The sequence below is a fragment of the Crinia signifera genome, unplaced genomic scaffold, assembly GCF_055691185.1.
Source record: "Crinia signifera unplaced genomic scaffold, ASM5569118v1 HAP2_SCAFFOLD_76, whole genome shotgun sequence".
Taxonomy (NCBI): Eukaryota; Metazoa; Chordata; class Amphibia; order Anura; family Myobatrachidae; genus Crinia; species Crinia signifera.
In genome coordinates this window covers 63,725-91,454 of record NW_028142664.1, presented here as the reverse complement: position 1 = coordinate 91,454, position 27,730 = coordinate 63,725, and the positions used below count along the sequence as shown (strand labels likewise).

The 27,730-nt window shown below is 46.1% G+C and overlaps 1 protein-coding gene across 1 annotated transcript in view; it reads left to right on the top strand.

Moving 5' to 3' along the window:
• The window catches only part of LOC146056231 (tyrosinase-like), a 44,245-nt gene extending 18,461 nt beyond the window's left edge, over positions 1-25,784 (top strand). Inside the window, exon 3 of the mRNA XM_083168364.1 lies at positions 25,217-25,784. Within this exon, the coding sequence (XP_083024490.1) occupies positions 25,217-25,434 (218 nt within the window). The 3' untranslated portion in view covers positions 25,435-25,784. The remainder of the gene's footprint in view (positions 1-25,216) is intronic.
• Positions 25,785-27,730: the final 1,946 nt, after the last annotated feature.

Sequence of the window (27,730 nt, the reverse complement as noted above, 5' to 3'; positions counted from 1 at the left end):
ACCGCATTGCTCGGATAAGTGAGTTTAGTCATTACTTTGTAATATTGATTTGGATGTTTAATTAAAATTCCAAATGTAATTAAAAAGAAAATGAAGTTAATTACAATTCTACAATATTTCTTGGTTAATTACGGATTCCTTTCCTCTTGTTGGTTCCTAGAGAGGAAGGTTGGCAATGTCTAGCCTGAAGTGGCGAACCTAGGGCGCGCTAATCTAGAAAATAAACAATAGTGCAAGTAAAACTGCAAAATTCGCGCAAATAATTATATGGCGGTGGGCGGTTGTGGTGGTGACATTTGATGAATGTAAATTGGCAGGTACGCTCGCTTGTTTTGAATGAATGACTGATTACAGAACTCAACCATATGATCTGCAAAGTCACTTTTAGCCCCGCCCCCTTCCTGCCATTGCTAGTCGGTGACCTACAATCCTGTCCGCTGCACTATGAAGCTGGCAGGATGCCAGAGAGCCAACTACTCTTCTGGGGTATTTTTAGGGACTACTCCAAAAATCTGTAGCCTCCTGCAGCTCCCGGGAGGGTATCCAAGCATGGTGTTAACACTTAGCTGGTTATGCACAAAGGGCCTAATGAACATGTCAATGATATGCGCCGAACGTAGTGAGGGAACTAACTTTTATTTCCATCAGAGATCGCCGAAGAGGGGGCGGGTGCTGAAGTTATGTGACTGGGCCGAATTAGGTCCCTTCCGATGGGGCTTGAATTAGGCCCAAAGTTTCCTCCTTGACAGAGCCAGATGCACTACGCTTCAAACGTGATTAAAATGGAGAGTGATAAACCACCAGCCAATCAGCTCCTGCCTGACATTTTTCAAACAGTCTGTGACATGGCAGGCAGGAGCTGATTGGCTGACTGTTTATCATTCTCCATTTTATCACTTTTTGAAGCTTGGTGCATGTGGCCCTTAGTGTCTACAGAGAACAGTACTTTACTTTCCTCGGATCCTTCCCCCCCACAAGTAACTGCAATCTCCCTCCCTTCCCCGTCCCAAGTTCTGTGCATACTTTTATAAACAGGTAGTTGCTTTAGAAAACGATCTGATTTTAATTAATGCATTTAGTCTTGTGCATCATTAAATAGCACTCCAGTACTGTAATGAGCGCGCCAGCCGGTGATGGAAGCACTCGGTACACTTTCGCGGGGAGCCTAATTTCTCTTTAGTATGTATTTTGCATATTTTTAGCATGTAAAACTTGAGTGAAGTGAACAGACCTATATACCCAGGACACTGGTAATTACAGCAATTTTATTCATGGCTATTTTTATTAGGGCCATTAATTCTACAATGTTATGGGCTTCATAGCATATTCTGCTTTTTACGTGTTCTTCATCTAAATTAAGGTCTTTCTGCTGAATATCATTACCGAGGTTCGTGTTGCATGAGGAAAGGGAAAAAAGGTGCATTTTATTTAGTGTCGGCAATATGAGGAGGAAACGGGAAATGGTGTCTGGATGGCTGATCGACAGCTGCTAGGGCCTTGATGGCTAACCTTGACACTCCAGCTGTTGAACTACACATCCCAGCATGATCTGCATCAGATTTAGAATGTCAAAACTGAAGCAGAGCATGCTGGGATGTGTAGATCAACAACATCTGGAGTGTCAAGGTTAGCCAACAAGGGTTTACTCTAGGTAGACATTCAATAGGTTCAAGCAAAAGGTCAAGGTTTTTTTGTTTTGTTTTTCTACTTTCACCATTCATATAGACAGATGGAGCCCTGCCGGGACCTGTAGATTCTTCTGTGTGGTCCTGAAGTGCCTGACCCCATCATTGAAAACGTACCTCCCAAAATGGCCACCACCTCAGAAGACCAATATTCAGGATGCTAGGAGGAGGTGGCCATTTTGGAAGATACGTTTTAAATGGCTTCAGGAGTGACCATATTTGCCGACATTTAAAGTCTCCTCTCTGGGAGAAGCCTAGAGAGGAGACTTTCATCTGCCATTAAGGGGGCGGTGACAGAGCCCTACATCATCAAGCCCCACCCCATTGTGTAGCCCTGCGAATCGCAGGATTTTTTACTAAGGGGGTGGAGCTAAAATTATGAAAATTACCAGTCTCCTCCTAGAGACTGGTGGCATGTAGGATGTTTGCCCACCCTTCCGGGGGAGGAAGCCAGGAGGGGAGGCAAGGATGTGAGTGGCAGCAATGGCTGGTGGAGGTGGAGGAGGGGGGGGGGGAAAGATCCCCTGACAATAAGCAGGATGGCACCACAATTAATATGCTACTGACTGCGCAGTGGTAGTGGAGCACGACACCATGCCAGAGGCATGGTAAGCAAATCTGTGAAGGGGACGTGGTACTCTAATACAGTTTCTCCTGTAACTGTGAACTAGTGCCACCTAGGGACGTAAGGGTGAATTACAAGTGGAAGGCTTGAAGCATCTCCCCCTAAGACCAGTAAGACCTTGCATCTTAGCCTCCCCTGTTTTACACATAAATTGAGGTTCTCGTTTCACCTCATTACAGATGTGACCGTGTACGTTTGTAAATTTAGTAGGGTATTGATCATGGGTTTAAGCCGCTTCTTTCTGCTGCATTTGATGGACAGACAGGACCATTTATTTTGCCCTATCAATATGGCTGCTGTACTTATTTTTTTGGCCCATATCTGGGACTTGCAGCCTATTGTTCCCAACTTTAATGCATGACGGAACTTGATGCAGGTCCTGACACTACAGTATGATCTGCAGCAGTGGTTCTCAACTGTGGTCCTCAAGGCACACCCGCAGGCCAGGTTGTATGTAGTTCCCTACTTATTCACTGATGGTATAATCAAGCTGACAGGTTCAAATTTAAGCCATATGTGCCTAAGCCTGGATAGCCAGAAATCCTGGACTGTTGTGTGCCCTGAGGACCACTGCTCTACAGGACAATCATTAATTCTGGTACAATGACCCCTAATGCATTCTGTGTTAGACATGGGGCCCATCCTCTCGTTCTAGTAGGCAAGTACTCCAAACTACGGAAACATCTGATATCCAGCGTTCCTCTGGTCCCAGCCAATGCCCGATCAGGGGCCACATGGGGCCCATCCTCTCATTATAGTAGGCAAATATTCCAAACTACGAAAACATCTGATATCCAGCATTCCTCTGGTCCCAGCCAATGCCCGATCAGGGGCCACATGGGGCCCATCCTCTTGTTATAGTAGGCAAATATTCCAAACTACGAAAACATCTGATATCCAGCATTCCTCTGGTCCCAGCTAATGCCCGATCAGGGGCCACATGGGGCCCATCCTCTCGTTATAGTAGGCAAATATTCCAAACTACGGAAACATCTGATATCCAGCATTCCTCTGGTCCCAGCCAGTGCACGATCAGGGGCCACATGGGGCCCATCCTCTCGTTATAGTAGGCAAATATTCCAAACTACGAAAACATCTGATATCCAGCATTCCTCTGGTCCCAGCCAATGCCCGATCAGGGGCCACATGGGGCCCATCCTCTCGTTATAGTAGGCAAATATTCCAAACTACGGAAACATCTGATATCCAGCATTCCTCTGGACCCAGCCAGTGCACGATCAGGGCCACATGGGGCTGGAGCTGAAATGTCTGCGTGGTGTTGCAGGTGGTGTGATGAGATGCGGTTACCAGTATACTGATCCCGGCATCCCGCCTGCCCTCACAACATTGGTGCTGATGCTCCAAATCTATCAGAATTCCAACGCTGGAATACTGCCAGCCGGGATCCGGATGGGTTAGTATGCGGGGGTAGCTAGCGTGCGGCCGGGGGAGGGGGGTTTAGGTCTAGGTACTACCGGAGGGACTCAGGGTAGGCTGCGGGGAGGGGAAGGTTACGCATGACTGCAGCAAAGAGGTTCTGCAGCAGCACCTACCAGGGTTATAGTCACCTGCAAGGCAAATAGCTGTTTGTCCCATTGGCCATTGCCCCCTGGTTGTACCCTGCTGTATGTGGGTGTGTGTGGCACTATGGCATCTATCTTCTGAGTAGATAACCCAATGTAACCCAGGGAGGAGACACAGGGGCTCATTTATCATTTCATGTTTGTGTCTAATTCCCCAAATATACCCACTTTGGGGGGGGGTTAGCCGCAAATATTAAATGCCTCCAAAATGTATGATGGAGGGACCACGGCCCTATACTATAACTTCCTACCCCGCCGGCAGTGGCATCATCCATAGGTTTCTATGGGTGATGCGATGCTCCCCAATGTATCAATAGCGGGCAACATGACATCAGGTCCCTGAGCTACCACCATTCTGACATGGCGGTAGCACATTGCAGCCTATGGGCTACTTACCGCAACGCCGGCGTGGCAGTGCGGCCTGCGCTAACCACGCATACGGCACCCGGCTGAGCAGTTTGCAGGGTTACGGTGTACCACCTATAGTATCGCATATGGAGTGTAACTCACACTCCCGGAATGGCTGCGTCCCCCCAGAAAGGTGGACAAAGGGTTAAGAGCAGGGGTCAGGGAAATATAGTAGTACAATGGGGAAACATTCACATTAATAAACGGAAAATAACACTGACTTGCTGTTCTTCCTTTTTTTTTTTTTTTTAACTGATCCATATATACATATGTATATAAATTTCTGTATGTGCTTGTATATTTATTACACATATCAAATATCTCTATATAGAAAAGGCTGAATACACCTCACCTCTAAGATGAAGTACCACCTCTGACCACTAGAGGCCACTAAACAGGCCCAATTACTCCTTAGAAAGTAAAAGCAAAATTATGTTTCAAACTTGGAAGAGAGGGAGCTGTGAAGAAAGAGATTGGGGGTAGGGGTATTACCCGTCAACGGGACAGGCTTGGGTAGGGTGCTGAGCCATCAACGGGACAGGCTTGGGTAGGGGTATTACCCGTCAACGGGACAGGCTTGGGTAGGGTGCTGAGCCATCAACGGGACAGGCTTGGGTAGGGGTATTACCCGTCAACGGGACAGGCTTGGGTAGGGTGCTGAGCCATCAACGGGACAGGCTTGGGTAGGGTGCTGAGCCATCAACGGGACAGGCTTGGGTAGGGTGCTGAGCCATCAACGGGACAGGCTTGGGTAGGGTGCTGAGCCATCAACGGGACAGGCTTTAACCTGAAAATAACAGTTGCACAAACTGTATACGATCCTGTGTGGTATGATCCCACCCAGATCACATTGTATATGGGGCTAAAGGTTCCCATACACGCACCGATCCCGGCATGCGTTCTGTGCATAACTAGCACACATCGCATCGTATGCCTTGTGCATACGATGTGCATGCGATGCGATAAAAAGCTAGTACAAAAAGTATGTGCAGCACATACTTTTTGTACTGTGCGATGAGGTGCCGCGGGAGCGCGCACCCCATCACAGAGCATCGCACCGCCAGGATCGGTGCGTGTATGGGCACCATTAGTGTAGCTGTACAGATCCTCATAGCCCACAGTACTGCCCCAACCTACCATATACTTTAATTACACATTACATTCCCACAGCTATTTACCACATGAATACGGGTCAGACCAGTACAGTAGTACAATGGGAAACACTCACATTAGTGGGAAATAACACATCAGACACTGATTGGCTGGTCAGGCTTTTTATTGGTGACCACAACAGAATCATATAGAGGCCGCTCAGCGACCAAATGACTCCATAGACAGTGACAGCAAAATGATGTTTCAGACCTGCTGGATATGGAGAGAGGGAGTTGTGAAGACAGAGATTGGGGGTAGGGGGATTACCCGTCAACGGGACAGGTTGGGTAGGGGGATGAGCCGCCAACAGGACTGGCTTAGGGGGATGAGCCGTCAACAGGACTGGCTTTGGGGGATGAGCCGTCAACAGGACTGGCTTAGGGGGATGAGCCGTCAACAGGACTGGCTTAGGGGGATGAGCCGTCAACAGGACTGGCTTAGGGGGATGAGCCGTCAACAGGACAGGCTTAACAATGTTGCACAAACTTTAATGATTTAGTTTGCTGCAATATAAACTGACACAAGTCAAATCAACTGTAAACTTTTTTTAAACAAGTTCCCAGGTTACGGGATAGCTGATGTTAAGGGCTCAGTGAGTCCGATATCCAGGTTATATAATCACGCTGGGCATATCGTCTTCCTCCTCCTCCTCCTCCTTCCATAGGAAGCTGACATCCACCCGCTTCTTGTAGATCATCCTATAAAAACAAACGTTGATCAGTGACTGTTCTTGTAAAGACACAAACGTTTGCCATGTACAAGTCATCTCATTATTCCCTGGCCTGCTGCTATCTGGCGCCTGCACCATGTTACTGGCCCTTACTGACTACATTTATCTGTGTGATTCCTCTTTGGACCAATAAGAGCGCTGATGCTGTGGGTGTGACATGACAAGGACGGCCCCCTACAGGAAGCCCAGTGTACAGTGATGTGAGATCCCTCTAATGGGGCCACACACCGAGCGATTGCGGCCTATTTTCTAAGTGATCTGACTAGATTGCCTAGAAATGAAGCACGCATCACTGTGTGTGTGGGGCCCATGGCGATGCGTGGCCCCATGTGTCGCTATCACCGGGAGATGCAGATACTGCACGCAGTATATATCTGGTCATCACCTGCGTTCTCTCTATTGAGAACATGGGCAGTGACAGATCACTGAGGTCTGCTGAGAGTGAGAGATCTGTGCTTAGTGATCTGTGCTGAGAGATCTAACATCACTACGTGTGTGTGTAGGCCCCATCATTTACATGGCTTCATTTCTCCTATTACATTGTTACACTCCCTTAGTATAATGCAGGGTTGCCTACCCTCCTGGAATGGCCGGGAGAGGGGAAACCCTCCCGGGGAGCTGTCTGACTCCCCCCCCCCCCCCCCCCCTTTGGCGGAGAGGGCAGCCAGCAAGTAGACAAGTATGGTATAATGATATATACATGTCATACTAGTAGGATACCGGCCCATCAGCGCTGTGTGAGAGAACTTGTGTAGCGGCCCCGGCTGCAGCAGATATGGAGATACCATATATACATCACAGCATGTGTGTAAGACAAGAGACCTGAAATCTACCCCAGCGACCAGAGCAGGGAGGACGCGCGGATTGTGCCGGCAACCTACCCGGGAGAGGAGTCTCTGCTGCTCACTTCTTCCATGCTCCCAGAAGAGGCAGTGCTGCTATCAGTGGCTGTTTCCGAACAGTAACAGCTGTTATCAGATAGGTCCTCGCGCTCAGAACAGTAACTGCTGTTATCGGATAGGTCCTCGCGCTCAGAACAGTCACTGCTGTTATCGGATAGGTCCTCGCGCTCAGGACAGTCACTGCTGGTATCCGCCAGGTCCTCGCGCTCAGGACAGTCACTGCTGGTATCCGCCAGGTCCTCGCGCTCAGGACAGTCACTGCTGGTATCAGAGCGCTCAGTAGATGTAGTATCATCTGAAAATGAGAGACAGAATCCAATTGGTTGCTATGGGCAACATCACCTCTTTTCATTGTAGTATTAGTACCCAGTACTGTCTATGGGCTCTATGTAATAGGATGTGAGTTCTGTGCGGAGGCGCAATCTCCTCTGTAGTGCGTCCGAACAAAGCAACACTAGAATTAGTAATGTGATCAGTAACAAGCAGCCCATACATGACACCAGGGGGAAACTTACCATCAATCGGGAAGTAGGATGCCACCACTTCATAAATAGCTGCTGCCACCGCTGCTGCCACATAAGCCTCTCGCGCCACTTTAGCGTCCAACTTAGCAGAAGGTTCATCACACACAATGGCGCAAGGCACGGGGTGCTGCACGCTGGTGGGGTGCTGCACGCAGGTGGGGATCTGCACACTGGTGGGGTGCTGCACGCTGGTGTGGGGCTGCACATTGGCTGGGTACATGGTCATTCCCTTCAGCCTCGCAGACTTGCCAGGCTGTAAGGAGCAGAGGAAGAGACATCATGAGCTGTGACTACAGAACTCTCCGCAGTACAAGCACTTTCTACCATGGAAGCAATAGAACAGATCAGGGAAGTGGAACCAGCTGTAACTTCACCATTGTGATTTATAATTTATTGGTACAGGTTGAGTATCCCGTATCCGGATATCAGTTATCCGAATTATTTCAAAACCGTGTTTTTTTTTTTGGGAATAGTTCAAATACCCACCCCCCACCACCACCACCCCCCCCCCCCCCCCCCGGGAACTCGCGCAATGCACTCCTGGGACTGCTGGAGACGCCGGAGATGATGCTGAAGGCCTGCCATGTACGCCGGAGGACTCCATGGACGCCGACGGACCATCGGGGACCCACCAGGGGACAGGTAAGTATGTTAAAAAAAAAAATAATATTCCAAAAACCTTAAAAATCCCTTATTCGGATTGCTCGTGGTCCCGATCATTTCGGATAAGGGATACTCAACCTGTATAACTATTAGTACCGGCGTCAGCAGTTATAATAAGTTTATAGCAATGTATAATGACTGGGAGAAGGTCCGCTCAGCTTTCTTACTGTATATTCAATAAGTTTTATATAATGTCTGTAATATGTAACCATTGTGAAGCTGCCCATACACGGTCCGTTGTGGACCGGCTCTGTTCTGTACTATGTATGTACAAAAAGTATGTGCTGCACATACTTTTTGTACTAGCTACGCATCGCATGGCATGCAAAAAGGCATGCGATGGGTGCTATTGTAAGTCCCAAACGGATCCGTTAAACAGACCGTGTATGGGCAGCTTTAGTGTTATATTCGCTGGAGAGGGGAAGTGACCATGTCCCTAGGTACCCGGGGGTAGGCACTAGTGCACAAAGGGGGTACCCAATAACTAGAACACCACCCACCCCCTGATTTTCTGTTAAACGTGTGCTTGGGTCGGTAATCAAAGCCCCGCCCCTCACAGCATAACGTCATGAGTAGCGGGTCTGTGGTGAGGGGACCTGTTACTTCTGGCATTATGCCGAGAATGGGCGGAGCCTAATAATGCAGACTGTCTGGACCTGACCATCTTCACCTGCGCTGCAGTAACAGTGAGTGTGTGTGTTTATCTCCCCTGACCCACTCCAGAATGCACAAAATGCTCTGTTCTTGGACTTCTCTCTTAATTAGGGATGACCATCGGTGTGGTTGCCATCGATGGCGATATTGCATGTAGTCATTGATGGTAGCTATCTACAGTATGTAATTGTGGTTTCACCAACCGATGGTCATCCCCTTTATGCGACAGACTGGCTCATGGACCAATCAGTTCCAGGGGCAGGGCACCACAGGTGTTATGTTGCACCATCGATGAAGGCAAACCATCTGATTCTCCCCCATCGATGGCAATAATGTGTTATTCTAAATCAGCCATAAGCCATCAATCACAATGAATCATCGATGGTTGTTGGCCATCCTACTTATATTTTAGGATTACAATCACCTTTCTTAACAAACAACTAGTTCAACCCAGGTGACAACAATCATAATATCAGAGGGAATTCCAGGAACAGAGCATTGTGTCCCTCCTGGAATGGGTCATGTTGGGAGAAACCCCCCTCTCACATGCTGCGTTTCCCCTGGTATGAGGGTCACCAGCAGGGGTGCCAGATCATCACTTTAATAAGTGCACATATGAATTACACAGGTCCCGGGGTCAGAGTTCATACCAACAGTCATTACATCAAATCTGCAGTTAATATTTTTGTAACACAGGTTCTGGGGCTAAACATGACTGTCCATTGGACATAATGACACCTGGGACCTATGTAATTCATATGTGCGCTTATTACAGGGATGATCTGACAACCCTGGTCACCAGGGCACATGGGCAGTTAGTGGTAGTTAGTGTCAGGCAGGAGGAGAACGGGCAGGAGGCAGCTACTGGCAGGAGAAGGAGCACACTGCACATAGCCAAATATGGGAGAGGGGGTCTCCAGGGGAACCTACATGTATGACAGCAGCAGAAGCGCTTGCAGAACTACAAAGCCCAGCAAGGTGGGGAGATGGACGCTTCAGTACTGATAATGTGAGAGCCTGAGAGGCTAATGATGAAACGTGAGTGTAACTACACAACATGCCCACATTATGTGACACTGCTGCCTGGGAATTGAGCAGGGGAGGGTACAGGACAGATACAAGTAATACACCTCAGGCCCTGGGCTGGGGAGGACCTCGGACTGGAATACATCTGTTTGTGAATGAGTCTGTGCCCATGTTACTGTGATACCCATAAGCACTGCACCCCGCTTGAATCCCCCCCCCTCCCCCCCTTAGAGGTGAAGAGCAGTGTTACCCTTTTTGTTACATGGATGTTCAAAGAAACCTATTTAGGCTACAGAACTGGACAAATCACCCCAAAATCTGCCCAGAAACGCCCAATATTGGATAAGCTCCTCCCTATTGCGGCCTCTGTATCCTCTGTATGTGCAATGTACAACCCATAAATATAACCAGGCACTTACCTTCCTGCTGGGTGCAGGGATGCACATTTTGCTGCAAAGACAGCCCATAATTTCGCAGGTAACTGCTAAAATTCAGAGTAATACAGTAGGAGCAGGAGAGAAAATATCCGCTTCTTCACCTGATGCTGCCAGAAAGTCCTCTGACACAGAGCCTTTGTGATGTCATAGTGATGTCATGGGACAAGATGGCCGCCATTCAGCAAAAATGTAGTAAAAGTCTCCAAATTGTGTTTAGGGATAAGGGGGGCAGAACAGCGCACATCCTAACTGTCCTGAATTAAAGGCCTCAAAGGGGAACGGGGAAATGTACAAATAATCACCTTTTGTCTGCGGATTTACCTCCAAACCTATGGATTTACTATTCAGCGGTTTGGAGAGTAATTGGCGGGTGGATGAAGGGGATATGGAGCAATTTTAATAAAAATTAGTTTCTTATAATGGAGGAAAGTTTTATGTCCTATTGACATATACACAATGTTATTTTGCATGTTGGTAATTTTGATATATTTTGTGGGTAAAAGGTAATTTCCAATTCTTTCTCCAGTGTTAGAAGATACTGAGATATATCCAGTAATACCCACTAACCATAACATAACACTCATCCACTCACCTCTATATACTGATACAACATTGGGATCTGTGCAGCAGTTTTACCATTGGCAAACGCAGCACAGAAGTAGTGATAATACAGTTACTATGAGGGTGATGGAGAAAGGGGGCATAGCGCGAGGCCTAGACCCCGTGACTGCCTCCATGAGCCATGACCCCGCCCCTATGAGCTGTGCCCCATCCACCCACCTTTTTTTTTTTGTGCGCAGTTATGTTGTTAAGGAAACGACAAATCTTATTAGTGGGGGCCCAAACTCATGGCCCTCCAGCTGTTGTGGAACTACATGTCCCAGCATGCCCTGCAACCGTTTTAGCAATCCATTATATAAAATCTGTGGCAGAGCATGCTGGGATATGTAGTTGCTCAACAGCTGGAGGGCCATGAGTTTGACGCCACTGTTGTACTTGAGAGATTAATTGCTGCTTTTTATGTCGGGCCCTTTCTGTGTGTGGCCGATCCTGTCGCTGAAATTATTTGTGTATGTCCTGTTTACTATAGTACATGAGGGTGGGTGGGAGCATCCAAGGACATTTCCATCTTGTACCCCCCCCCCCCCCCTTTTTTTTTTCCCTCTTCTATCATGTGCTCTTTGGGGCCTAGTATTCAAAACAACTGCAGTGTCACTCCAGCAGGGGCGAATTAATATTCTATGCAGATGTACACAAGGGGGTCCGTGGGTCAAATGATGCGAATAGTGCCATTTTAGCCCCGCCCCCGCAGTGCAATGCCTGAAAAACAGCATTTCCTGTCGGGGGGGTCGTGGTTAAAATGGAGTGATCACTCTGGCCATGCCCCCAAACAAGTAGCCACTGCTGTGGCCCCTGCCCCCCTGAGCTGGGTAAGTATCTTATCTCTAGAGCCATGTTGTGCGGGGAGAGTAATTTTCAGCTTTTTTTGTGGGGGCCCAAACAAACTACAGACGCTGTGACCTAATCTCACACCTGACTGCATGGTTGGAAATTTTTTTTTTTTGGGGGGGGGGGTCTCCCTTCCAATGTCGCCGTGCAAGTGACATCATAACGACAACGTCTAGGGAAGAGCGGGTGGAGAATGGGGCAGGCAGCCACAGCAGCAGCCGCAGGAAAGGGAGAGGCAGTAGCTGGGAGCCGCAGCACTGGCCAGCAGAGCACGGTGAGTATGAATGGGGACGATGTCAACGTTATGACCTATCTCTGGGGGCCAGATTCTCTAAGCTTCAAAAGTGATAAATTGCAGAGTGATAATTAGCCAGCCAATCAGCTCCTACCTGACATTTTTCAAACCCAGCCTGCACTGTGACATGTCAGACAGGAGCTGATTGGCTGGCTGTTTATCACTCTGCATTTTATCCCTTTTGAAGCTTAGAGAATCTGGCCATGGGGGAGAGCTCCGCAGAATCTGTGTGGCCAGATAGATTGAGTTTCCCTGCCAGGCTGCCATTGCTATTACTGCTGGAAGGATTTGGGGAGGAAGGAGATCTGGTGCTGATGATGGTGGGAGAGGGGGGTGGGGTCTGTCATCTGAAGGAAGGGTCCTGACTGCCAGCTCCTACTATGACGCAGTGACACGATCTGTAGAGCCAGTTTGTACAGGGAGAAATTAAATGCTCTCTTTGTGGGGGCCCAAACAAACCAATCATTTCAACCACAGTCATGTGGCAGACCCTGGCACTGAAATGATTGGTTTGTTAGTGTGTATGTCCTATTTCCGCAACATAATGGTGGGCGGGAGGGCCCAAGGACAATTCCATTTTACACTTCCTTTTTTTTTTTTGGCATTATGTGCTCTATGGGGCCTAGGTTTCTAAAACTGCCATCCTGTTTGCCACTGCAGTGCCATTCCGAGATGGGCCACTTGTTTGTGCCGCATACTTGTGTCATTTAGCATAGTCATCCAACTACCTCGGTGCAACCTATTGGCCTAAAAACAACATTGTGAGCTGTCAGGTATTCAGAATAGATTGGAAATTAATGTTATTGAGGTTAAGGTACTTGTGTATTTGCAGGGCACCCAATTTGCATACGTACGGCACCGTAGGAATATTTTCCTTAGTTAATTTTTAGTGCACCCCTGCCTGCGCATCGCATGCCATTTGCAGTGCGGTGCGATGCGATTTTTCATTGTATAAGCAGCCATGCGATGCGATGCGATGAGATGGTACTTCATTTTAAAAGCACCCATGTGATTTTATTGCGTGCTATTTTACACACCCCCACTATCCACGTCACCCCGAAGCGTGGCGAGCGCACACTGTTACCCGTCCTCCGGACCTTTTCATACCCCCACTATCCACGTTGGCCTGGAGTTGATTTTATAAAGTGTGGCGACCGAAGCGAGCCACCGAGCCCCGCATGGGGACGTGGAATACATGTGAAGTATCTGCGTCCCCTCGCCAGACTTTATAGAATTAACTCCACGCCGACGTGGATATTGGCAGTATGAAAAGGTCCGCCACACTTCGGGTGACGTGGATAGTGGGGGTGTGCAAAATAGCACGCGATAAAATCGCACCCATAGAGGGAGAATAAATTAGCGTGCCAGCTGCATGGCGAGCGCAGCGAGCCCGCAAGGGAGGGCGATCACGGCTTGGATGGGGACCACTGCTTTGAAGTCAGATATCTCCGGTTCCCAAGGGCCGAATTTACAATTCTTATGCCCCTGGAAAGAGGAGACCCTCAGCTTTCAGCTAAGGGCCCTTAGACTCCTGGGGGGGTTTCTGGGTACTCAGAAACCCCCCCTGCGTGCGCTACTGCTACCTGCAGCAGGTAGGATCGGATTCGGATCCAATTCAGATCCAACCGAACGATTTTGACCAAATCTGCATCCAATCAGTCTGAATTGGATCCAGATTGATGGGATTGTGCCAAAATCGTTTTGGTGTGTACCCAGCATTACACACGCCCTCTAATGTTTGTCCTATCCGGGGCTGACCTTAACATTAGGCCGCTGCCTAGGGTGCCAGGATCCAGGGGACTCGTCTGAATCAGAGTTAAGGGTGTCTCTAACATTCATCCTTGTTGTTCTGAATGCAGGCAACGGCAGCGACTGTTCAACTTCTAAGACGCCAGCTACTGGAAAGTAGGCATTGATGTGTGGGTTGGGGAGGAGTGAGGCAGTATACCAGGGATGGGGAACCTTTAGCCCTCCTGCTGTTGAACTATGCATCCCAGCATGCCCTGCAACAGTTTTACCATGGCCAAATAGCAAAACTTTTGCAGGGCATGCTGGGATGTGTAGTTCAACAGCCGGAGGGCCAAAGGTCCTCTCTCCCTGCAGTACACTGAACATTGACGCATCTTCCATCGATGTTTCCCATCGATGGCAGTTTATCCTGGAACCATCTATGGCTATAAACCATTCTATCGGCAGCCATCGATGGTTCCCACCATCGTCTACTTGCGCATGCGCAGAGGAAGAATGGGGCGGCCGCTGGGAGGTGCGCGCATGCGTGATAGTACTATACCTGACACGCTGGATAATGTGTCTTCTGCGTATGCGTTCGCCGCGCACGCACCCGGCTCCTGCTCCGACTTGGACTCGGAGAGGGTAGTATAGCCGGGCAGCTGGCCAGCAGGGGGGAAGAAAAAAATCGCCATCGGATGCCATCCATCGATGGCATCAAACTATTCGACCCTCGCCTATCGATGCCGAAAACATCGAACACTAGGTCCCGACCATCGATGTTTTGGGAACATCAATAGTCGATGGCCATCCCTAGCATCCATACTGTATATCATATGGCGTTATCACTGCAGAGGTCTCTGGAGAAATTGTTACATTTTAAGCTACCGTACAATATAATTTTCAGGGATCTTTTGGTTTCTTTTACACTATTGCATGTATTTAAATGTCAGATCTGTTAAGCGCTTATGGATTCTATAAACACACTTGTCCCAGAATACGATCAATGCAACGTATAGATCAGCTGTTACTGATACGCTCGCAAGATAAACGAGACTCTTTAAACATGGCAGGGAATTGCAGCGTCCCTACAGGGATTGGAGGATCAGCCAATTGTCTTGGGCCACAAATCTTCCAAGATAGGATGGTCAATAGGAGACGAGTCCGCTGTGTTTTCCCAACAAACGAGGCGCTGTGTTAGAATTCAGGCTGCGATCGATACATCAAGACTTAGAGGCTGCATCAGTAATTAATACAGGGATACTGATCTATACAATGTACAATGTATAGCCAGAACCTGGAGCCTCTTGTATGTGTTTTGTTAAATAGTGAAGTTGCGGTAATCTCATGGTGTTGCGTATACCACCTAGGAACATGAGATAGGCATGTGGTAGCTGGGGTTTTATAAGGTGGGGAGAGGGGGGGGGGGGGGGCTTAATTTTCTAAATTGCACCATATATCTTTGTATCTGATGTGATGGATTGAATTGGAGAGCGATAAAGTAGCAGACAATCCGCTCCTGCCATGTTAGGGGCTGTGATATAAAAATGACAGTTTGGTTGGTACGGTTTCGCTCTTCACTTTCTCTTTTGTACACTTGAAATTTGCTAAGATGGGATTTCTATTTTTCACAGGGGATGTTGCTCTGGGCAACCAATTAGAATCTATATGTTTAGCACGGTATAGAAGATAATAGATGGGATCTGATTGGTTGCTCATAGCAACATCTCACGTGAAGTATAACTCCCATCTTAGTAAATTTCCCCCATTACCACTTTGGGGGGGTATTCAATTTGTGCCGATATTTCCTGATCGGGGAAATCGCATCAGTCGCCTATTCGATGTTGTCGGTAACAACTGCATTGAGACTGTCAGATCCCAACTTTAGTTTTTTTTTTGTTACAATGATCGGTTTTGTCTGCAACGGCTGCCGATTATCAGTCACAGGTGTTTTTCAACAATCGGCGGCCATTTTCACCGATCCATGGACTTTCCGACACTCGGAACATTGGATTCCGTTATCGTCTGATCAGACGAAAACCGCCCGGGACACCGGCTGTCGGGACATTCAGACTGTCGGAATCTATGATTGAAGATCCCCCTCCCCTTTGGCTGTATTACTTAATTAACCAAAATAGTCTTCCCAGCGGTGTAGCTAGGTGCCATGGTGCCCGGAGCAAGGGCATATTTCGCGCCCCCCCCGGGTAATGAATTGGGGGCGTGGCTAACATGTGTTGTCATGTTACATTTGAAAAGAAAAAACTTTAAAAAATCTAAATGGGTGAAAGGGTCCATTCTTTTTTTATTATGCAGAAATAGAATATAACAGTGAGGTGCAGTAACAAGAAATACAATAACAACAGTTGGGGCATTTTAGCGAGCTGACTATATCACTTAGAAAATGCCTGTAAAATCGCTGTGTGTGTGTAGGTGCCATAGCGATGTGCGGTCCCATGCATCGCTATCGCCCAGCGATTAATATCCAGCATGCTCGATATTAATCGGTTACGGACAGTGTTCTGTCCAGACAGATTGCCCAGCATACAGCACTGACTCATTGCTGTGTGCTGAGTGATCTAGCATCGCTCAGATAGCTCAGCAAATCTCTACCTGTGTAGGCCCCTTAACATTAAACGCACTTAATCTTTTAAATATTTTTTTCAAAAGAAATTACTTTTTAAATAACTAAACTCAGAGTCTCCAGTCCCTTAAAACAGTGGTCAACACATGGATATACATATTTATGTCAACTTAATCTTTCTTGCTTTGGCAGCCGCAAATGTATCGATTATTGAGTCAAAGTTTATTGTTTCAGCAGTCTCATGTTCAATTGAGAGGATGCTTAAGTTGGATAAGCGGTCTTGTGCAGTGGTTGTTCGGAGATAGTTCTTTATAATTTTTAACTTGCTAAAAGAACGCTCACATGTAGCTACTGTAACAGGTAAGGTGAGAAATATACGAATGGCAGTAGTGATATTGCTGAAAGAATCCTGGAGTTTGTGTTGATATATATTTTGAAGGAGCTGGAGTGGAGTTAGAGAGTGGAGATTTGGAAACACAACCTTTCCATAGCTCTGGAACGCTTCTAGTTCACTTAGCAGCTCTTCAGATTCAACGTCCTCTGTATACTTTTCACAAAACTGTTGTGCCTTCTGTTTTAGCTCTTCTTTTGTCAGTGAAGCAATTGTGGCTCCATGTAAAAAAGCAAATGTCTTGGACACAGACTGCATACCTGAAAATCTCCAATCCAACTGGCTTAAAATGGCATCCATGATTTGGAGAATTGACCTTCTTAGAGACTCCCTTTCAGTAGGCTCTGGATCATCCTGTTCTGATGAGGATTCATCAAAGTGTTTTTTTCTTTTGTGGAGTCTTTTCTTAGAAAATGTGGCTGGTAGACCAGTTTGGTCACATATCTTCTCTGCTTCAACCAGCCATCCATCAATGCTGGTTTCATCACGCATTGCCTGTATTGAAGCGGTCAGTCCATGCAAGTGTGATGAGCACTCATCCACCGAAATATCCTGTCTTTGAACCACCTTATTTATCCTATCTATAGTATTCAATATTTTGTTCCACACCACCATCAGAACAATAAATTTAATGGATTTAATTTGTTTGGAAAGACCTCTTGCCTCTGATGTTGCTTCTGGAGAAAATGAATTGCTGTTTCTGATTTCCTCACAAGCAGCAATGATGCCCGTAAACTCCTTACAAAGTGCATGTACAGCTTGGGCACGACTAGACCATCTTGTATTGCTCTGAGCCTTAACAGTGATGGATACATGCTCTTTAAGCAGACTCCATCTAGGAGGTGAGGAAGAAAAAAACACAAATAGCCTCTGCACTGTACAAAAAAAATCTGACATCATAGGTGAAACAGCTGCTGCATGTGTTCCAACCAGGTTTAATGTGTGAGCTGAGCAAGGAACAAAGGTAGCTAGGTTATTTATATTTCTGATTCTTGCTTGCACACCCCTGTAGGCTCCTGCCATGTTGCTGCCATTGTCGTATCCCTGACCACGACAATTCATGATGTCCAGCCCATCTTTTTCAATTTTTTTAAAAATTTCTCCTGCAAGGTCTTCCCCAGTCTTCGCAGTGGTGGCTATGAAATCTATAAAGCTTTCGATAATTTCACAGGTGCCATCTTCAGTACAGTGAACATAACGAATTATTTGAGACAGTTGGTCAGTGTGGGATATGTCCGGCGTACTGTCAAATAGCACTGCATAGTATTTTGCGGTTTTTATTTTCTTCAGATTTGTGTTCCTCACTTCACTTCCAAGTAAGTTGATGAACTCATTTTGTATCTCAGGAGACAAATAACTGACTTGGTTCTTCTGATGTTTCTCTAAGTGAAATTTTACAATTGGCACATGCTTGGATATCCGCTTCACATAACTAAGAAAGTTACCATCTTTTCTGTGGCCACGCAAAGCTAAATTATTCTCTGCCAAATACATGATGGCATCAAGGATGACTCTCAGAAACTCTCTCCATTTTTGTGCTTCGCTTGCAATAGATTTCTGCAAATCACAATCAATTCCAGATGCTTTTGTAATCCGGTACTCCAACTCCCTCCATTTACATATATTTATTTTGTGTGTTGGGGAACATTCATGTTCCTTTATGCCCCTGGAAACATGGCTCCAGTCTTTGTATCCTGTCATGGAATTGGCCATCGCTGAAACTGACTGCAGGCCAACCTTGCCAAACAAAAGGCACGGGAAACAAAATATAGCATTTGTTTTTCCATATACAAGCCATGCCCTTTCTGACATTTCACCGTTGGCTGACTGTTTGGTAAACCAAGTGCTGCAAAATCCTCTCCCGCTATGCTTACTCTCATTCATAGCCACTACACTTTTGTTCTGTTGTGGACCAATCTGGACCAAGATGTCACGCAACTTATTTGTAATCGGATTAGGCCATGTTGTTGGATCTTTTATATCAATAGATGGACTAATAGAAGCTAGAATGACTGTAAAGTCTACATTTTCAGAGATCTCTACACCATCAGTAGGAGCAGCCTGTATGGGGGATGTGGAAGCTTGATCAGTGACTGAGTGACCTCCCATGACCAAAGTGTGGTCAGAGATGGTAGCTGGCATGGTAGGTAGGCACACTTCACTTGCCACAATGTGCTCATCAGAGACAGATGTTTCATTGGCAGGCAAACTGGCTGTACTGGCCACAGCATGCTGTGAGGGGGCACCGCTGCTTGAAGCCTGGACCATCACATCCTCACTCACTATAGTATTTTCTATACCTTCACTATTCTGGTTGTCAGGAGGGTTAACTTTTCTAACCCATTCATTCATTGAGCCAGACATCACTTTGTCTTGCTCTTTTCGTATTTTTGTTTTTTTCCTGTAATAAGAACCTGATTTTTTCTTTCCGGACATCTTTAGAATATCTGACATGATAAAAATAATAGATTACATACTAGATTAAGGAAATAACCATTATTATTTAAATTACCTAAATATTACTATTTTTTAGGGTGTGTGAAAGTCTCAAAATGGGGTTTAACACAGCAAACAGAGACAGTGGAACTTGGCCTTACTTACAAGAAAATATCACAGGCTACATTGGCTTTTGAAATGTTTTGACAGACTATATCCTGATGAAAAGGCAGCTGGGCCATGAAAAGTTGATGAAGACTTGGTCTCATGTAATGTATCATTGCATAATTTTTCTTAAAACAGCAATTGTTTATTACTAAACGTGGCGTGCCATCTCTTTTTTGCCAAGTGCAAAATAAGTATTATCTATCTATCTATCTATCTATCTATCTATCTATCTATCTATCTATCTATCTATCTATCTATCTATCTATCTATCTATGTAGAAACACTTTATATCCGGTTTTCAAACAACCTTGAGAATAACTTGCACAGGTGCCCCCATGAACTAGCACAGTCGCAAAGCTGTGTACACTATCTATATATATATATATATATATATATATATATATATATATATATATATATATATATATATTATATATATATATATATATCAGGGACGGGGAACCTCTGGGCCTCCAGCTGTTGTTGAACTACACACCCCAGCATGCCCTGCAACAGTTTTAGCATGGCCCAATAGTAAAACTCTTGCAGGACATGCTGGGATGTGCAGTTCAACAACTGTATATATAAACAAGAGCCATGATGAACGTGGCAACACCTGTCAGTTTAAAATGTGTGTATATATATATATATATATATATATATATATATATATATATATAAAACTACAAAGCAAATGCGGCACTAGAAGTCTGTAAATAAATGTATTTTGCACAAAAAGTGGGTCACATAGTCCGACATTTCGGGGTGTACAAACCCCTTCAAGGAATGATAACAAATATACTTGGTGCTGTGCTTACCTAATATCCCACAAAGTGTGGAATAGAGAAACCACCACCTCCAATCGTGCAGTGACGGCTTCCGCTCCCTGGACAACGCCACGGCAGCACGATTGGAGGTGGTGGTTTCTCTATTCCACACTTTGTGGGATATTAGGTAAGCACAGCACCAAGTATATTTGTTATCACACTTTGAAGAAGGGGTTTGTACACCCCAAAACATCGGACTATGAGACCCACTTTTTTTGGTAAATACAATTATTTACACAGACTCCTAGTGCCGTATTTGCTTCGTAGTTATGCATTCCTTTTATAAAGGCACATGAGCAGTTGCTAAGTAGTGGAGTGACGGACCTTCTGATAAATAAATATATATATATATATATATATATATATATATATATATATATATATATATATATATAGTGGAGGAAGATGTGGCACTCTGTCTTTACAAATGAATACACTATCCAAGTGCAGTAATAATTACTAGATACTAGATAGTGTGATCATTTGAAAAGACTGAGAGTGCCACATCTTCCTCCACTATATACAATCGCTTGTGAAGGCACCTGGCACAGCATCAAGAATCATTTCATTTGGAGTGGTGGACACTTGCAAACTATATACATATGTATAGATATAGAGGAATCCCTGTGATATATAGTCAATAGCATCGGGTGCTTACCGCAATAACCGGTGGATACAGATAGGGAGGCAGTGTCACTCCAGAGGTCTTTTCATATAACTTTTAATAGTACATTATTAGCCACAACGCATAAGTCTTATGCGTTGTGGCTAATAATGAACTATTAAAAGTTCCATGAAAAGACCTCTGGAGTGACACTGCCTCCCTATCTGTATCTATATATATATATGTTGTTACCCAGTTTATTTTTCACTGTCTACTATTGTAAAGAGCAACGGAATCTGCTGCACTATATAAGACGCTGACGGAATCTGCTGCGCTATATAAGACACTGACGGAATCTGCTGCGCTATATAAGACACTGACGGAATCTGCTGCGCTATATAAGACACTGACGGAATCTGCTGCTATATAAGACACTGACGGAATCTGCTGCGCTATATAAGATGCTGACGGAATCTGCTGCGCTATATAAGACGCTGACGGAATCTGCTGCTATACAAGACACTGACGGAATCTGCTGCGCTATATAAGACGCTGACGGAATCTGCTGCACTATATAAGACGCTGACGGAATCTGCTGCGCTATATAAGACACTGACGGAATCTGCTGCGCTATATAAGACGCTGACGGAATCTGCTGCACTATATAAGACGCTGACGGAATCTGCTGCGCTATATAAGACACTGTAACGGAATCTGCTGCGCTATATAAGACGCTGTAACGGAATCTGCTGCACTATATAAGACGCTGACGGAATCTGCTGCGCTATATAAGACACTGACGGAATCTGCTGCGCTATATAAGACACTGACGGAATCTGCTGCGCTATGTATGACGCTGTAACGGAATCTGCTGCACTATATAAGACGCTGTAACAGAATCTGCTGCGCTATATAAGACACTGACGGAATCTGCTGCGCTATATAAGACCCTGTAACGGAATCTGCTGCGCTATATAAGACACTGACGGAATCTGCTGCGCTATATAAGACACTGTAACGGAACCTGCTGCGCTATATAAGACACTGTAACGGAATCTGCTGCGCTATATAAGACGCTGTAACGGAATCTGCTTCGCTATATAAGATGCTGTAACAGAATCTGCTGCGCTATATAAGACACTGTAACGGAATCTGCTGCACTATATAAGACACTGTAACGGAATCTGCTTCGCTATATAAGATGCTGTAATGGAATCTGCTGCGCTATATAAGACACTGACGGAATCTGCTGCGCTAAATAAGATGCTGTAACGGAATCTGCTGCGCTATATAAGACGCTGTAACGGAATCTGCTGCCGCTATATAACACACTGTAACGGAATCTGCTGCTCTATATAAGACACTGTAACGGAACCTGCTGCTCTATATAACACACTGTAACGGAACCTGCTGCGCTATATAAGACACTGTAACGGAACCTGCCACACTCATTACCCGCTCCCATTCCCGACTGCAGGACTTTCTTCGGGCTGCACCCACTCTGTGGAATGCCCTCCCAAGCACAATAAGACTCTCCTCCAGTCTCCAAACCTATAAGCGTTCCCTGAAGACTCATCTCTTCAGGCAAGCTTATCAAATTCCAGAACCAGTCATAGAACCTTGCGTTCTGGTGGAATCGATGCAATAAAGAATACAGTATCTATCCTTATGTATCAATGCCTATTTCCCTATAGATTGTAAGCTTGCGAGCAGGGCCCTCCTACATTTTGACTGTCTGTAAATACCCTGTTTTGTTGTTTCACTGTCTGCTATTGTAAAGCGCAACGGAATATGCTGCGCTATATAAGAAACTGTTAATAAATAAATAAATAAATATAAGACACTGTAACGGAATCCGCTGCGCTATATAAGACACTGTAACGGAACCTGCTGCGCTATATAAGACACTGTAACGGAATCCGCTGCGCTATGCTGCGCTATATAAGACACTGTAACGGAATCTGCTGCGCTATATAAGACGCTGTAACGGAATCTGCTGCGCTATATAACACGCTGTAACGGAACCTGCTGCGCTATATAAGACACTGTAACGGAATCTGCTGCGCTATGCTGCGCTATTTAAGACACTGTAACGGAATCTGCTGCGCTATATAAGACGCTGTAACGGAATCTGCTGCGCTATATAAGATGCTGACAGCTGTAAATAAATAAATATATATATATATATATACATATAAAGATATATACAGCACAGCAGGGCAGCAGCAGAAGACAGAGATATTCACTCTGTCTCCCTTCTCCCTCTTCAAACCCCCCCCCCCCCCCCGCCCCACGAAGCCACCAAAAACAAAGTTTATTGCTAACATTAACTAGCTGTAAAAAAAAAAAAAATTACATCCACCTTGAATAACTGACTGCTGGATAACTTAACAGGGCGGCAGTGGCACGGGCGGCAGCTAAACACTTTCTCCTCCTCCAGGCTACAGCCAGCGCTTGGGATGGCTGATGACGCTGCTGTAGCCAGGGAGGAGGGAGTGAGTCACAGACAGGTGACAGTCTGGGCGGAGTCTGCACACTGCTGCCCGGAAGCCGCCCGGACCGAGCAGCAGCAGCAGCAGAGAGGACGGAGTGTGGACTGTCTGTGACTGTCAGCAGGGACCCGGTGAGGCAGGCGCCGGGCAGGGGCCAGGGCAGCCGCCGGCGCTGCGCACGCTGCCCGGCCGTTAGCAGCACAGAGCCAAACAGAAACAGTACGATGATGATATGCTTGTGCTGTGCACGGGAGACACTTGGTCATTTGCGGAGGGGGGGCGGGCCGTCGGCGCCAACCAACCAATCTGCGCCCGGAGCATGAGCTCCGGTGGCTCCGCCCTCCCTACGCCTCTGAGTCTTCCATCGCTGGAAAAAAAGGAAAAATATATATATTTTTCCAGTGATGGTGATATTTACGGAGTAATACATTTACCATTGGACACACCAAAATGATTTGCCAAGCTGTATTAGCTGATCTTGGAGAAACTGCCCTATTTTACACCCCTTGTTGTAATATGTAATATCTATATCTATATATCTATATCCTCTAAAGCCCCGTACACACGGGGGAGATATATTGCTAGCAATATATGGCTGAGTAATATATTGCTCAGTTTCTCCTTTTCATCAGCGACCAGAGATGGTCGCTGATGAAAGGGAACCTCTGCTGGCGGTGCCGCAGAGGTAATCAGCTGGTCGCAGCAGCGATTAGAATGGGGCTGAAAACGGGAGCGTGCACCCGGCGATTTATCGTTGGGGCACACTCCCATCACTGGTAATATGGTCACGTGCGACCATATTCCCAGCGATATCAGCCCCTAACGCCCCCGTGTGTACACAGCTTTACTGGGCAATTTGTATAGTTACTGGGATCTCTGGCAGCCAGACAGCAATTCCTAGGAACAGGGTTAGATTATGATATTTGCCAAACGTCAATGGCAAATGATGGCCATTGTTTTTTTCCATTGATGGCTGAGAGGGATTCGGTATGAAATCCTGAATGGGTCAAAATCCCGACATTTAAAATTCCGACATTTAAAATCCCGACAGGGTCAAAATCCTGACATATATAGAATGTACAGGTGAAACAGTCTACATGACTTTCAGTCGACAGGTGTGAGGTCGACATGGGTTTTTTCAGTTTTTTTTTTTTTACCCGAATGTCGACACCGTCGACATGGACACAGTTGCAAGTGAACCGCAGCCCCTCGCTACGCTCGCCACACAATTTTATTCTCCCACCACTCCCTAGTGGATGGTAGGGCATGAATACCGCATGCCGGCGCATGTCGGTTCAAAAAACAGTGAAAAAACCCATGTCGTCCTCGCACCTATCGACTGAAAGTCATGTACACGGTTTCACCTGTACATTCTAAATGTCGGGATTTTGACCCTGTCCGACACTTGACAAGTCGGGCAAACCAATCAGAAACAAAAAAGTTGGTGGTTGTCGACACCAGGTCCAAAGGGCAGCTTTCACCTCGTCAGCACCTGCAGTTCAAGGAGGTTCTGCCACACCCGTCGTACGTACAAGGAGGCATTACTTTTCAATCGAGCCTCACATTTTTATAGCAACTCTTTTTCTACAGAAGAGAATAGGACTAGCAGCCCCATCAGGTTATTAGTAGGTACTACACCTACATTATAGAAAAATGGGTACTATGCATAGCTTTCCCTCTGAGCCGATGGTCCGGATGCAAAATAAAGTCGGATAGTGACATAGAAGTTTAAACTGTAACTGAGCAATGGACTTACAGTATATTTTTAGAGTAAACGTTGTACACTCTACTAAAATGTCTAAATGTAGAATCTTATACTGTAAACATTTTGACGGTTTTCTCTTTTAACCACTCAGGTTCCATCCAAGACTTCCTGACGCCGTATCTGGAGCAGGCACGACAGATTTGGCAGTGGCTTCTGGGAGCCGCGGTAGTAGGAGGCTTACTTACGGCAGTGATAGCCTTGCTGGCGCGCTTGGTGTGTCGGAGGAGAAGACGGCCACCGGCTGAAGAGACCAGGCCTCTTCTCATGGAAGCCGAAGATTATCACAGCACCTATCAATCCAATCTATGATGCGAGAAAGATATTAGTACGCTGCTTTTTTAAATGGGACTTTAATTATATTGTGATACACAATGTGTGTAAAACAAATCCCCCCACAGGCGGTGTCATACTCCAAAAAAGCAGGATCTATTTTTTTTTTTTTTACTGGGTTTTATCCTTCCAATATTTTTGAGAATCCATATTGGTCCTTTTTTATTCCAGGTCGGGTACAGTGTTTTCGTCTTTCAGTGACGATGGGTTAAATATGCCTTAAGTGTGTAATGCATATATATATATTGCTATTGATTGTAAAATATCCAGTAGCTTATACTGAGCCGTGTGGATTGTCGATAATTGTCTACAATGTGTCCAAACATTAAACCCAGTCTTCTCTTTTTTTTTTAAATTGTAAGGCAGTTGTTGAAAGGTGTGTCCTATTCAATATGTTCTGCGGGGGGGGGGGGGACCTTGTGGTTGAGGTACCATGCTATCAGGGTGTAATGTAGCTCTGGCCAATCCGGTCCTTGATAGTGAAAAGTTTTCTAGATCACTCAGATGGTACCCAGGTGTAGTCATTACTGTTTATTTTTCAAATGTGCTGCATTTGGGCTCGGTGCTATAAAGGGTGTGATCTCATAAAGAAGGGGCAATAGTACCACCAATTTCATTACACCATACAGTAGCACAATCTTATTTACATTACACTGCAAATATTGTCGCTGATTTATATTACACCCCACAGTGGTGGCCCTTATTCACCATGGCATTGCTCTAAGGTGTGTGAGGAAAGCAGAAGAGTAATAAGAAAGGGGAAAGGTAACCAGAACAGTGAATTCTGAGGGGAACGAGGGAAAAGATAGTAGGGAGATGGTAAGGTACTGGGCAGAGAGAGTGGGACTTCCAAATGCCGTGCAGATAAAGGGGGAGATTCTCTAAAGCAGAAATGCGGTAAAGACCCTGTTATCTGGGTTTTTACCGCATTTCTGTATGCTCTGTCCCCCTCCGCAGTGGCAGCGCTGTGGAGGGAATCGCTAGCAAAAGCTGGCGATTCCCTGCAGAAGCCTATGGATCCCTCCCAGCATGCCCTGCAGCCGGCGCCGCACTCTGCACATGTGCAGATGGACTCCAGTGTCTCAGACCCATAAGTCCAGCGCCGCATCGCAAGGGACAACTCTTAGCGCAAGAGCTGTCCCTTGCATTAATGATCGCATATGTTAGAATGCGGTGTCCGGCGAAGGGGGAAAAACAGTGCTGTAGATGTTAGAACATCCCGCCCAAAGGATTAAGAAGCGAGATTCTGGGCAGAGAAATGGGAAACCAACCTGATTCTGGGCAGAGAGCACGGTGGCAGCAAGATGCCGGACAGAGAGGAGAAGCGGGGCATGAAAAATGGGAAAGCAGACGGATTTTGGAAAGAGAGGAGGGCACAGATGGATTGATAGGGGTGGGGGGGGGGGGGGGGAGACTACAGCTGCTGGACACAGAAAATAGAAAAGAAACCTATTAAAGAAGCTACATAGATAGATATAGCTAGAGAGAGAGAGAGATCTAAAAAAAAAAGCTAAAGAGGAGGCAAGGTGCATTCTCGACTGGCCATGTTTTGCGATCCACAGTGTTCCAGGGGTCAGAAAAGCCTGTGACAAGCTCCTCCAATCATCATGTGCTGAGCTCCACAAATCACAGCTCAACAGATGCTGAGATCAGGGGAAGAGGTTCGGCACAGAAGTGAGGGAGGTGCTGGGAGTCGTGCCTCCCCCCACACACACACCCATCTACTGTCGGCACCGCTGCCTCTCATGCATTTTGACTGATGCTAAGGTTTGGGTTCCTAATGTAATCACAATCTCCTATTCTCCTACCAATAGGTGTGATGCTACACACTATACGATTTGCGATAACTATTTGCATAATAGTGATATTTTTAATAATATTTTGCATATCGTTCAGTGTGTACCCACTAGATCACCATCGCTAACGGTAACACCTATTGTCAGGACATGCAGTCAGATCTGACGATATCGCCAGTGACTGCATGTTCAGCGGGAATCCCGGTGATGTCACCGAATATCGGTCTGTGACGCATGAACCATGAAAACTTGTGTCAACCATGTCGACCTTAATGTGACCCTATCAGAAGGCAAATGTGTCCGTCTTAGGCACCTTCCAAATATTTTTGATATCAGATTTTAGGATATTGGAGGCTCAACCTTTTTACCTCTACTGCTAAAGGTTTCGTATAATTGACTTAAAACCACATAAATTGCAATGCACTATTGTCTATACCAGAGGTTCCCAAATGTGGCTCTCAAGGCACCCCAACAATCTA